Raw genomic sequence first — 12,924 nt, forward strand, 5'->3', positions numbered from 1 at the left:
GTGGGAGTTATAACCCAACAGGTTAAACTCCGAACCGGGCATCCCAGCTCAATTCCTGGCACCGAGCGCCACCGAGCGCTTCTCCTTTTTCCGAGGGGGCGGGAAGGGGCAGGAAACAGGGGAGGAGCCCCCTGCCCCGCCCAGCCGACTCACCTGCCTGCCCCACCCCCAGCTTTGCTATTTTTTTCCCCTTCTTTTTTCCGCCCTGCGCGCATGTGCTTGCTCGCCGCCCCGCCACCGGCGCTTCCCCCTCTGCCGAGCGCTTTCCAGGCGAGCCTCGTTTCCAAAGTGACTGGAAAAAGCACCGCTCAAGTCGCTGCCGCTTTGGCTTGGCCCGCCGGAGAAGTCCCAGCCATGCCCGCCCCGGCCCACTTCTGGGAGCTCCGGGCGGCGCTGCTCTGCGCTCTGCTGTGGGTGCCAGGCTTGCTCCCCAGCCAGGCAGGTGGGTGAGATCGAGGTAGTCTCTGTCTCTGTCTCTCTCTCTTTCTTTCTTTCTTTCTCTCTCTCTCTCTGTCTCTGTTTCTTTCTCTCATTCTCACTCTCTCTCTGTCTCCCCCTCTCTCTGTCTTTTTCTCTGTCTTTCTGTCTCTCTTTTTCTCTCTCTCTCTCTGTCTTCCTCTCTCTCTCTTTCTGTTTCTCTCTCTCTCTTTCTCTCTCTGTGTGTCTCTTTCTGTCTCTCTCGCTGTCTTCCTTTCTCTCTCTCTTTCTCTGTCTTTTTCTGTTTCTCTCTCTCTCTTTCTCTCTCTCTGTCTCCCCCTCTCTCTGTCTCTTTCTCTGTCTGTCTTTCTGTCTGTCTTTCTCTCTCTCTGTCTTCCTCTCTCTCTCTTTCTGTTTCTCTCTCTGTGTGTGTGTGTGTCTCTTTCTGTCTCTCTCGCTGTCTTCCTTTCTCTCTCTCTCTCTCTGTTTCTCTCTCTCTGTTTCTCTCTGTGTGTGTGTGTCTCTTTCTGTCTCTCTTTCTCTCTATTTTCTCTCTCTCTGTCTCTTTCTCTTTCTCATCTGCTGCCCTCCATTTTCTCTCACCCATCCACTTGGGACGCCCAGCTGGTTGTCGCTTTGCTGCTCTCAGGGTTGGGGACTCAGGGGTGGGTGCAAAATTGTGGCGACCTCTGGCCTCAGGGTGGCTTTGCAATGGGTGCTGGGAAGTACATGGGAAAGGTGGGGAGATAAATGAATGCAAAGTTTTCCTTTCCCCCAACATGCTCTGCCTTGAGTCTATCTGCCCCTCCCAAACAACTATCTGGGGCCATCTAGAGCAGGGGTCTCCAACCTTGGTGACTTTAGGTCTGGAAGGACTTCAACTCCCAGAATTCCCCAGCCAGCTTGGCTTTGGCAACTTTGATGAGTGGGGAATTCAGGGAGTTGAAGTCCACCAGGCTTAAAGTTGCCAAGGTTGGAGACCCCTGCTCTAGAGAGAGCGATTGGACTATAACTGCAATCATCCCTGTCCACGGGTTGGGAAAACTTGTTGAAGGCTTCGGCAGAGCATGCTGTAAAAATTAGGTCATCTGCCTTCTTAAGAGCATCAAGTTCTATTTAGTCCCTCTCCTTACTCTAGAGAGCAGAAATTGCTTTCTTGTGGAGGGTCCTAATCTTTACCTTAATGTTTATTATGTGCCCTTCCTCCAAGATTTCCCCCCTCCCACGTTGTTTTTCACAAAAACCCAGCAGTGAGGTGAGAATAAGTATAAAACTGGTTCTTTTGAAATCTCAGAATAGTTGAAGTCCTGCAACTTGATATAGTAAACACCCCAATGCTTGTGTTTGCACCACATCCCGAACTTGGTTTAAATTAAACTTTTTTCCTGACATGGTAGATTGTGCGAAGAGAGCTTATTTGCCCAAATCCAGGTAATAATTACAAAATTACTATGCTGCATACTCCACATATTAATTCAGGATGGTACTTCTACTATCACTAAATGTGATATGGGAACACAGCCAATAGGCTTTATTGATGTCTCTGGGTTTGAACCCAGATCTTCTTGGTGAAAATCTGATGGTCATTCTCCCAGATCACCCATTCCTCTGATTCACATGTATATGTTGAATTCTTTTTTTTTTTAAATTAAATTTTATTTTAATACAAACAATCCATCTTCCATTAAACTGTGTCATCTGGGTACAAATGTCTTGTGCAATAGTAATTAAAATTTACAGCCATATTCATTATTTGTCTACTCTTAACTTATTAGTGATATACTTAACATATCTAATATTGTAGCAATCTTCAGTTTAACTCATTTAATTCTATTGATATATTTTCTATATGTCACCAATCTACTTTTATTTCCAACTTTCATATTTATTTTCTATTCATTGGTAGAATAGTTCCCATATGGTATAATATTCAGTTTGTTCCTTCTCTTTTAATTGCAAGTGTTAACCTATTCATTTCTGCACATTCTAATATGCTCCTAATCACATCCTCATCAGTAGGAATCTCTTCACTTTTCCAGTTTTGTGCAAATGCAATTCTAGCTGCAGTTAATACATGAATAATATATGTTGAATTCTTAATTGTCTTGACATTGGCAGCTCAGTTATTTACCTGGTAATATAATGCAAGACTGTAGGGGAAGTTAAGCCTTGAACATAGCACTTTGCAACTAGTTGTGAGGCTAAAAGCCTCCAGATTTTGGGGGGGGGGTAGGAAAAGGCTTGGTTCCACCAACCAAGATTCCTTTTTAATTTACTTTTGTCCTTTGGTCAAGATAGCTGTAATCCAACTAGAGTTCGGCTTAATTAGAGAAAAAGTAATAAGTATGGTGAATCTTTTCTACAGAAGTGAAGACCTGTGATGAGTTCATTTCTTTTTCAACCTACAGATCTTGAAAGCCTAAATCCACCCCAAATGCAGAGTTTTCAGTATGGGCACCCGATAGTATTGATATGCAACTGAAGAGGTCTAATATAATTATTATACAGGTAGTCCTCGAGTTACAACTGCAATTGAGCCCAAAATTGATGTTAAGTGAAACATTTGTTAAGTGAGTTTTGCCCCATTTTATGCCTTTTCTCACCACAGTTGTTAAGTAAATCATTGCATTTGTTAAGTTAGTAATATGGTGGTTAAGTGAATCTGGATTTTCCATGACTTTGCTTGTCAGAAGGTTGCAAAAGAGGATCACATGACCGCAGGACACGGCAACTGTCATAAAGATGAGTCAGTTGCCAAGCAGCTGAATTTTGATCCCGTGACCATGGAGATGCTGCAACAGTCGTAAGAATGAAAAACGATCACTGCTCACTTTTTTCAGTGCCGTTGTAACTTTGAATGGTCACTAAATGAACTTCTGTAAGTCGAGGATTGTCTCCATATTTAGGACAGATTTATTCCAAATTTGGGGAATCCTGGGTTTGATAGTCCCTTCCAAAAAGGCCAGTGTGCAATGTTTGTACCACAAAATGCCCATGTGGTCCACAAACTCATTCCTACTGTTCTGATTTGGGCTTCCCCAAAAAGCACGAAGCAGATTCCTGGTCCTGACAAAACCCCTTTTATTAAACAAATGTCAACTCCTCTCATTCATATTCAGCCTGACAAACAGTCTTTCAAAGGCAAATTTATGACCACAGACCTTATCTAGCTTGGAAAGCTGCCATGTAAATATTTTCCAAATGAGGTGCTGTGCAAGGAAAGACTTGGCACAGAGTCTCTGAGATTCACGGACAGATCTTCACACTCCTGGAACGAATGAACAAATTGTTTGCTGCAAAAGCTCACTCCCCTTTCGGTCCTCTTTTATTTCTTATAGGAGGGGTCATTTACCATCTACCTGTGGCTTTACTCCTGAGTTGACTTTGATTTCTGAGCTGTTATTTTCTTCTGGCAGCTTTGCGCATGCGCACACTGGGAACAGGCTCCAGCTGTTCCTCTGCCTCACTAATGTCTAGTTCTGAAGGCAGCTGAGAACTGTCAGACGTCCCTGGCCCCCTCTCTGCCTCCGACACAGAGCCCTCATCCAAGCCTTCCCAAGCCTCCAGGACTGGCCCATGTTTCTCCCCAACCTCCTCAATGTCCAACTCTTCTGCCAGTTCTGCTGGCCGCTGGCGGGCCACAACCCCCTGCCAGTGATTCCTGTAACAGGGCGTGCTGCAGAAACATATATTCATATTCATTCTTTTTCTCCCTCACTTGGTAGCATGCTTAATGCCAATCTGTCTTGGTGTTGGAGATGGAGTATTTTAGGAAAGTGGTTTAGTAATACAGATGGAGTCATACTTTAGTTTTTCGCCTACTCTTGTTTCCCCCTCCCTTTCAAAGCTATCAGCCCATTCATTAGAACAGTCTGATAGACGCTGGCACATCCCTCTTGCACCAACCTGTTGTTGAGCAGGAATTTTTTTGTATGTGTTCCACGGCTGAACGTTGTGTCGTTGTACACTTTGTATGACTTCTGCCTTAACGGGTTGGGTGAGCTCAATTCAACTGGGCTTAATGCAGCAAACAAGTCAGTAGCGCAGGGCTGCGTAACATTTTCATAGCCGATGGGCACATTTAACATTTGGGGGGATGGCTCACGAGACCTTGCAAATAAGGCAGCAATGCAGAATGTGTCACGCAACTAGCTGGGTTCACAGACCGTGATGAACTGGGGTACTGAGCCCTTTTTCAAGAGGCAACTGGACTTCCTTGTGTTTCTTTGAAGACGTTTTGCTTCTCATTCAAGAAGCTGAAGAAGCTTCTTGGGTGGGAAACGAAATGTCTTCAGGGAAAAACCAAAATGTCCAGTTGCCTCTTGAAAAAGCAGCTTTGGGACATTGACCTATCAACTAATTAAATAAGCTAGGTTCCCAAAACATGGGACATATAAATGAAAAAATGAGGTTAACACCAACAGAACAGAGCTGGAAGGGACCTTGGAGGTCTTCTAGTCCAGCTCCCTGCTCAAGTAGGAAAACCTATACCGTCTCAGACAAGTGATTGTCCAGTCTCTTCTTAAAACCTCCAGTGATGGAGCTCCCACAATTTCTGGAGGGAAGCTGTTCCACCGGTTAATTCTCCACACTGTTAGAAAATTTCTCCTTAATTCCAGGTTGCTTCTCTCTTTGATTAGTTTCCAACAATTGTTTCTTGTCTTGCCTTCTGGGGCTTTGGAGAATAATTTGACCCTCTCTTCTTTGTGGCAGCCCCTCCAATACTGGAAAACTGTTGTTATGTCACCCCTAATTCTTCTTTCCTTTAGAGTACTAGCCAAACCCAAATCCTGCTGCCGTTTCTTTAGTCTCCAGGCCTTTGATCAACCTATTTGCTCTTCTGTGAACTTTTTCCAAAGTCTCAATATCTTTTTTGTACTATGGTGACCAAAATTGGTTGCAGTATAAACATAGCATACTGGGAAGTCACTGGGCCACATGGAAAACCATGGAGCAAGCCAGATGTTGGAGGCATCTGTGCAAACCTGGGTCTTTGCAAGCCTAGATGTTTTCACTCAGTATTGCTAAATTTCTATGCCACCTATCACACTGCCCAAAGTGACTCTCCTATAAGAGGCTAAATTACAGGGGTGGGATTCAAAAAATTTAGCAACTGGTTTTCTGCCCAGTTGCTGGGTGGGCGTGGCCATGATGGGCAGGGCCTACTCGGCCTCCTGCACCACAACAGGGCGGGATGTTTTCACCTTCCCCAGGCTCTGGGGGCTTTCCTCGAGCCTCCAGGAGGGCATAAATGGCCTCCCACAACCTCCGGAGGTCCTCCGGAGGCTGGAAACAGGCCTGTTTCTGGACTTCCAGAAGGCCCATTTTTCACCCTCCCAGAGCCTCCGTGCGGCCCTACACTTACCTGCCATCCAAAATGAGCTGTGTGGAGACTCCTGGGAGGGGAGGGCGGGGCAGGGCATGGCCAGCCAGTCCTTGCAACTGCCAATTCGGCAAACCAGATGTAAAATCGCCCAAACAGGTGTGAACCGACTGAATCCCACCTCTGCAAAGGGGGTATAAATCTTGGTCAGACTTATCCTCTGCTCTTACCCAGTCTGGTCGGAGACACCTATGAGAGGAGGGTTAGGTGGGGCAGGGTCAGCCAATCCTCGGCAAACCAGGTGTAAAATTAGCATCCGGTTCATTCAAACTGGTCCGAACTGGCTGAATCTCACCCCTGCCTAAATATAAACAAAAAACATGAAGTTAACACTACCAAGCTTAGCATGCTGGGAGGTCACTAGATCACATTGAAAACAATATAGTAAGCGAGATTTTGGAGGCATCTGTGGCAATCTGGGTCTTTGCGAGCATGGATCTTTTCAACTCACTATCGTCCAGGTATTAATTCAGGGCAGTTGTTATCTGAGAAAGGAAATTAGTGATGCACGTCGTGTAATCTGAATCCATGGAAATAGGAGAAGAAAGCAGGGATGCCTTCCTCCTGAAGCTTTATAGTCCATGTGCTTTACAGGCAAGAATGGAAAGTGTTGTGCAGACTCTTTGAAACACCTGCTCTCCTGTGATTGTCTCTCCCCTGGGGCAGCAGCGGGTGGATTTCATGCTGGTGTGACCTGTTTTGTTCCGTCTTTCCATTCGAGTCCTGGAGTCTACCAATCGGCGTCCCTCCCCAAATGAGGCCTTGAGGGCAGAGTCAAATGTCAAACTATTATTTTATCAATTATAAAACACCCTCTGGGAATACGTGCAGAAGTGCATGTGGGTGACCTGGAGATTAGGGATGCCAGCAACTGTTTTGCAAGGCAAAGCTTGGGACCTGGGCAGGCTGTTTTGGAAAAGAGGTGGCGCTTGCTGGACGCGCTGCAAGATCGGTGTGTTTGTGTGTGCACAAATATCAAAGAAGGCCGAGCTTCTACTCCAGTTATCTACAATGTCTTAAGCAGACTGGATCATATTTGCCTCACAGCAGGGTTTCCCAATCTTGGCAACTTTGAAAGCACCATCCTGTAAGGCATGGATGTCCAAACTTGGGAACTTGGCTGGCTGAGTTGAAGTCCACAAGTCTTAAAGTTCCCAGGTTTGGACACCCCTGCTGTAAGGTAAAGGCTTCCCAACCCTGGCAACTTTAAGATGGGTGGACCTCAACTCCCAGAATTCCCCAGCAAGCAAATTTTGGGGAAAATATGACACGAATTGCCTCCTTCTGGCTGATGATCTTAACTGGAGCTTATTTTAGGGGGTGGGGGAGGGCTTATATTACGAGCATCCTGAAAAATCATGCTAGGGCTTATTTTATTATATATTCTGTCGTGATGGTCTCTTGTGATGAGCCGATAGACAGAGAAAGGAAGCAGTATGCTTCCTCCCATATTTGGGCATACCAGGGGTTGTGACACAATACATACCTATTTCCCTGGCCTAACTGATAAAGGAAGAGAGCCTGTGGCTTAGTGGCTAATATAACTGCCTGATATGTAATACAGCCCAGGTTCGATTCCCAGTAAGGGTATGGCTAACTGATGAGAGCTAAATAGCTTGAAATAGATCTATACTAGTCTCCCTTTATTTATTTATCAGCACAAATGCTATATATATATATATATATATATATATATATATATATATGTATGTATGTATGTATGTATGTATGTATGTATGTATGTATATATATATATATATATATATATATATATATATATATATATGTATATATATATATATGTATATATATATATATATGTATGTATGTATATATATATATATATATATATATATATATATATATATATATATATATATATATATATATATATATATATATATATATATATATATATATATATATATATATATATATATATATATATATATACACATATACACATACACACACACACATATTCCCAGGCATGGCATGGGAAGGATACTGCAAAATCACCATTCCCTCCCCACTCCAGGGGAAGGTTACTGCAAAAACTTTTACTACCAGTTCTGTGGGCGTAGCTTGGTGGGCGTGGCAGGGAAAGGATACTGCAAAGTCTCCATTCCCTCCCAATCAGTTGGGACTCAGGAGGCAGAGAATAGATGGGGGCAGGGGTGGTCAGAGGTGGTATTTATCGGTTCTCCAAACTACTCAAAATTTCCGCTACCGGTTCTCCAGAAGTGGTCAGAACTGGCTGAATACCTCCTGATACACACCCACACACGCGCACACACACATATGTGTATGCACGTGTGTGTGTGTGTGTGTGACTGGAGTGGGTTTCTTTGCAAATCAGGAATGTACCCTGTAATAACCTGGACTTGTACATTGATGGTAACTATTCTGTAGGATTTCAGATCCAAATATTTCTTAGCTGAAGCTAGAAAAACTAGCTCGTTGAGATGCTCGCTCATTGAGCTGCAGTTTTCCTTTTAAGCTACGGTCTTCCTCTGGGAGCAGAGTTATTGGTGGCACATGCATTTGACAGTAGTAATGGAGGCATTCACAAAATCACTGGCATTGACAATATCGCCGCCAGTCAATTGCAAGATGCAGCTGTACTCAGAACAACCCAAGACAATACCTTTAATAGCATCATCAAGCATCCATGTCTGCCTTTCCCAGGTCCCTGGGAAGGACTCGCTGGATGGATAAAAATGCCAAATCCAGTCTGAACATCTGGCTCACCATGCAACCAATGCTAATAATAGCATTTCCGTATCTGTCTACTTTAGTGTTTCTCAACCTTGGCGACTTGAAGTCCTGTGGACTTCAACTCCAAGAATCCCCCAGCCAGCTGTGCTGACTGGGGGATTCTAGGAGTTGAAGTCCATAGGACTTCAAGTCGCCAAGGTTGAGAAACACTGGTCTACTTGGAGCTGTGCTTGCAGATCACACTTGCCAGCACACTTACTCAGGAGTGAGCTTTATTTTGGGGGGGGGGAAATAAATCGCGCTCCTGTTTATTAGGATGCTGATTTTGGAGGTCAGCGGCCTTTCCAGATGCTGAGAAAGACTCCCTAGTGCAGCAGATGGGAAAGTGGGCAGCTTTGCTTCTCCTGTCCCTTGCCCAAGAGTCGCTGATGGCAGGGACAAGGCAGGGCTATTGTTAAATGTGTGAACAAGCCTCCGTGAAATGGGCTGGTTGGAACAGATGGGAGGAGATCTTGAAGCAAGCAGTGTTTTTCCCCTCTCTTTCCCCCCTGTCCGATGGCACAGTGTGCCAAGATTTGAAACCATTGGGCAAAGCATCCAATTTCTCTCCGCTTGTGTGTGGTGACAAAAATAGCTGGGCTCTTTTAACAACATGCAGGCGCATGCACACACACTCTCTCTCACACACACACACCAACCTGCTAAGAATTTGGGGAACCAAGTCCTGCTTTCTTACTGGCTCTTGTTAAGTCACTCACTGCTAGTTAAAGTGCTATAACCAGAGCACTGTTTCCATGGCAATAGAGCCCATCAACCTTCCACTATACAAAGATAATTGGTTAACTAAAGAGAGAGAGAGAGGGAGGGAGGGAGAAAGTGAAAGAAAGAGAGAACGTGTGTATTTGTCTCAGTAAACAACAAAAAAAAGCTCCCAAGCTAAGTTGGACACGGTCTCCTTATTGGCAAGCTGGTTGCAAGGAGTTGGCTGTCACTACTGGTGGTTGCCTCCCACTCTCGGCTCGGTTCCCGAGCTGCATTCCAAGCTGGCCTCCTTTTGTTTATTCATTTAGTTTGTCAAACATGTACAAGAAAGCAGGTATAAGTATAAACATGGACACGAACAAAGGAAATGCGTACAAATAAATGGGGACAGTAGAACAGGGACGGTAGCAGGGGTGGGTTCCTGCCAGTTCTAACCTCTTCTATAGAAGAGGTTCCACAAATCTACAGTGCCGTTTAGAACCGGTTCCAGCTCCCTCCCTCTGCCCATCCGCCCATCATCAAGATGAAGAGCGACAGGAGGAATTCTGGGAGTTGAAGTCCACAAGTCTTAAAGCTATCAAGTTTGAACACCCCTGGGTTTTTTTTCCCTAAAGGATTAGGGATACAACGGTCTTATAACTTGACAGCTTTAAGACTCGTGTGCTTCAAATGCCAGAGTTTCTGAGCCAACATTTTGGTTGCTAAGCAAGAGCATTGTTAAGTGAGTTTCACCACATTTTACAAGTTGTCCACACCCATCCAGTCACATGACCACCAAGCCACTCCCACTAAGTCACATGGCCAGCAAGCCACTCCCACAAAACAGGCCACACCTACAAAAGAGGTTCTAAAAAAATTGGAACCCACCACTGGACGGTAGGCACGCTGGTGCGCTTATGCACGCCCCCTTACAGACCTCTTAGGAATGGGGTGAGGTTGAAGGTAGATAATTTAAGATCAAAGCTGTGGGGGTTTGAGGATGTAGCAATGGAGTCAGGGAGAGCATCCCAGGCATTGAGCCCTCTGTTCCTGAAGTTGTATTTTCTGCAATCGAGCTTGGAGCGGTTTACCTTGAGTCTGTATTGATTGTCTGCCTGTGTTTTTTTTTGGGGGGGGGGGGTTAGTTAGGTGTTAAGTAAACTTGCCTGAGTTGCATGGCAGATATGAAATCTTTCTACCCTGTGCAGATTAGAAAAATCTGCAGAGGTTGTGAGCGATCCCACTCACTTAAGAAGAGCTATAACAGGCAGTCCTCAACTTACAACAGTTCATTTGGTGACCATTCAGAGTTAGAGGCACTGAAACAAAAGGATGTTTTTCACCCAACCTTTGCAGCCTCCCGGTGCTCATGTGATGCAAATTTGGATGCTTGGCAACTGACTCATCATTATGACGGTCGCGGTGTCCTGGGGTCATGGGATCAACTTTTGCAACCTTCTGATGAGCAAACTCGAATAGGGAAGCCAGATTCACTTAACAACCATGTTGCTAATTTAACACATGAAACGATGCACTTAACAACCGCAATGGGAATTCTCATCCCAATTGCGGTCATAAATCATGGGGTTACCTTGTAAGGGTAGGCCTCGAATTACAGCACAATGGAGCCCAAAATTTGTATTGCTAATTTGCTAAGGGAGTTTTGCCCCATTCCCATTGTTGCAACTTTTTTTGCCCCAAAGAAGATGGAATCAAGCTATTCTCCAAAGCACCTGAGGGCAGGACAAGAAGCAAGCAAGAACTAAGGAGAAATTCCCTGACAGTTAATCTGTGGAACAACTTGCCACCAGAAGTTGTAAATGCTCTAACACTAGAGGTCTTTAAGAAGATGTTGGATACCCATTTGTCTGAAGTGGTGTAGGGTTTCCTGCCTAAGCAGGGGGTTGGACTAGAAGACCTCCAAGATCCCTTCCAACTCTGTTATTCCATTCCATTCTTTTGCCTTGGTGGGTAAGTGGATCACTGATAGTGTATGGTTTATGATTAAATGACTGATGTTAACAATAGATGAGTATTATGAGGAGGTGGTGTGCCTACAGCTTAGGGATTTGTGAGTGGTCCCTTGTCCTAATCAGCTCTGACCCCACTTAGCATTTCAAGATCGACTAAGGTGCAGCCCCTTGCTTGAGCACAAGGCTCTAATTATGTACAATTATCCTTGGACAATCATTCACACGGTCAACGTTTTTCTCACTGTTAGGTGATCTTGCACTGTTATTGTGTTATGAAATGAGCAGCTCTGTAAATTGCAACGATAACATTAAAAAAAAAAACATTTCCAGCATGAAAACTACATTCACTTTTTATGGCCAACACAGAACAACACAACACAGAATCTTGTGGCACTTTTAAAGTCTAATTGTCCTTGCATGAGCTTTTCTAGCTCCCTGTCTACCTCATCCGGTGCATCGACTGTAGTCAGCGGAAAATATTATTTTCTACACGATATACAGATGGCTCAGTGGCTAAGATGCTGAGCTTGTCGATCAGAAAGGTCGGCGGTTCGAATCCCTAGCGCCGTGTAACAGAGAGAGCTCCCGTTACTTGTCCCAGCTTCTGCCAACCTAGCAGTTCGAAAGCAGGTAAAAAATGCAAGTAGAAAAAATAGGAACCACCTTTGGTGGGAAGGTAACAGTGTTCCGAGCACTTTCGGTGTTTAGTCATGCCGGCCACATGACCACGGAGACGTCTTCGGACAGTGCTGGCTCTTCAGCTTTGAAACGGAGATGAGCACCGCCCCCTAGAGTCGGGAATGACTAGCACATATGGACGAGGGGAACCGTTACCTTTACCTTACCTTATACAGAAAACTAAACACGCACCTGGACATGTGGGAACTGCCTGCAGGCTAGCAAGCTAGTAGGTACAAAGAAGCCCAAGGATATAATGCTGAAAGAGTAGAAAAACCAGAAGATCAAAATATTTCTTCCCAAAAGTGACAGAAATACAGGTTTGGCTTACGGCTTACACATCAGGCTAATTATTTTGTTCATTGAGGTTTGTTCCTATTAGAAATCACCATTAGCCAGATTCAGTCGATATATAGCACAGTTTTCAAAAGAAAGGAAGCCTCAGCTGGATTCTTGCATTGAAAATAACAAAGATAAACAAAAGCAAGTAAAACAAGACAGGTTTGGGCTCAACTCCCTGTGTGCACCCAACCGTTCATCATTCTCACAATGTTTAGAATCGTTGCTGCATTGGTTCTTTCGTCTGATCGTTTAAATTCTCTAAAGTTTAACCGATAGTGTCACGGTTTCTTCACACCAAACCCAAAACATGTTTGGTGCTTCCGGTCCCTTTTCCAAAGGTGGTGACGTCCAGGATGAAGACTTCAGCGTCTTAGCAGTGTAGGACCCTGCATTAAGTTGATCTGAGTTTATGCTGAGCCTCTAATCATCTTCATTTAACGACCCCATAATCCCTTGCGTGGTGGCGTCTAGGCAACGGAATGGAGCTAACAAAAGTGTTTAAAAGCCTTTCCTGTCGCCAATGCAGAGTTTTGTTCAGCAGATACATTCTTAGTGTGCCCAGAGAGAGAGAAATATCTGCCTCTACCTAGGCTCGAACTCACAGCCTCCTGATTGTGAGGCGAGAGCTCTACCTCTAGGCTACTGTACCACTCCATCTTAAGCCTCTAATGT

At 44.6% G+C, this 12,924-nt stretch overlaps 1 protein-coding gene across 1 annotated transcript in view; it reads left to right on the forward strand.

The window, feature by feature from the left end:
• The first annotated feature begins 200 nt into the window (after positions 1–200).
• The window catches only part of CD164L2 (CD164 molecule like 2), a 42,692-nt gene continuing 29,968 nt past the window's right edge, over positions 201–12,924 (forward strand). Inside the window, exon 1 of the mRNA XM_087727153.1 lies at positions 201–442. Coding sequence (XP_087583279.1) covers positions 214–442 — 229 coding nt within the window. The 5' untranslated portion in view covers positions 201–213. The remainder of the gene's footprint in view (positions 443–12,924) is intronic.

Source organism: Thamnophis sirtalis, unplaced genomic scaffold, assembly GCF_051295495.1.
Source record: "Thamnophis sirtalis isolate CommonGarterSnake01/CBP01778 unplaced genomic scaffold, rThaSir2_p1.2 scaffold_13, whole genome shotgun sequence".
NCBI classification, from domain to species: Eukaryota; Metazoa; Chordata; class Lepidosauria; order Squamata; family Natricidae; genus Thamnophis; species Thamnophis sirtalis.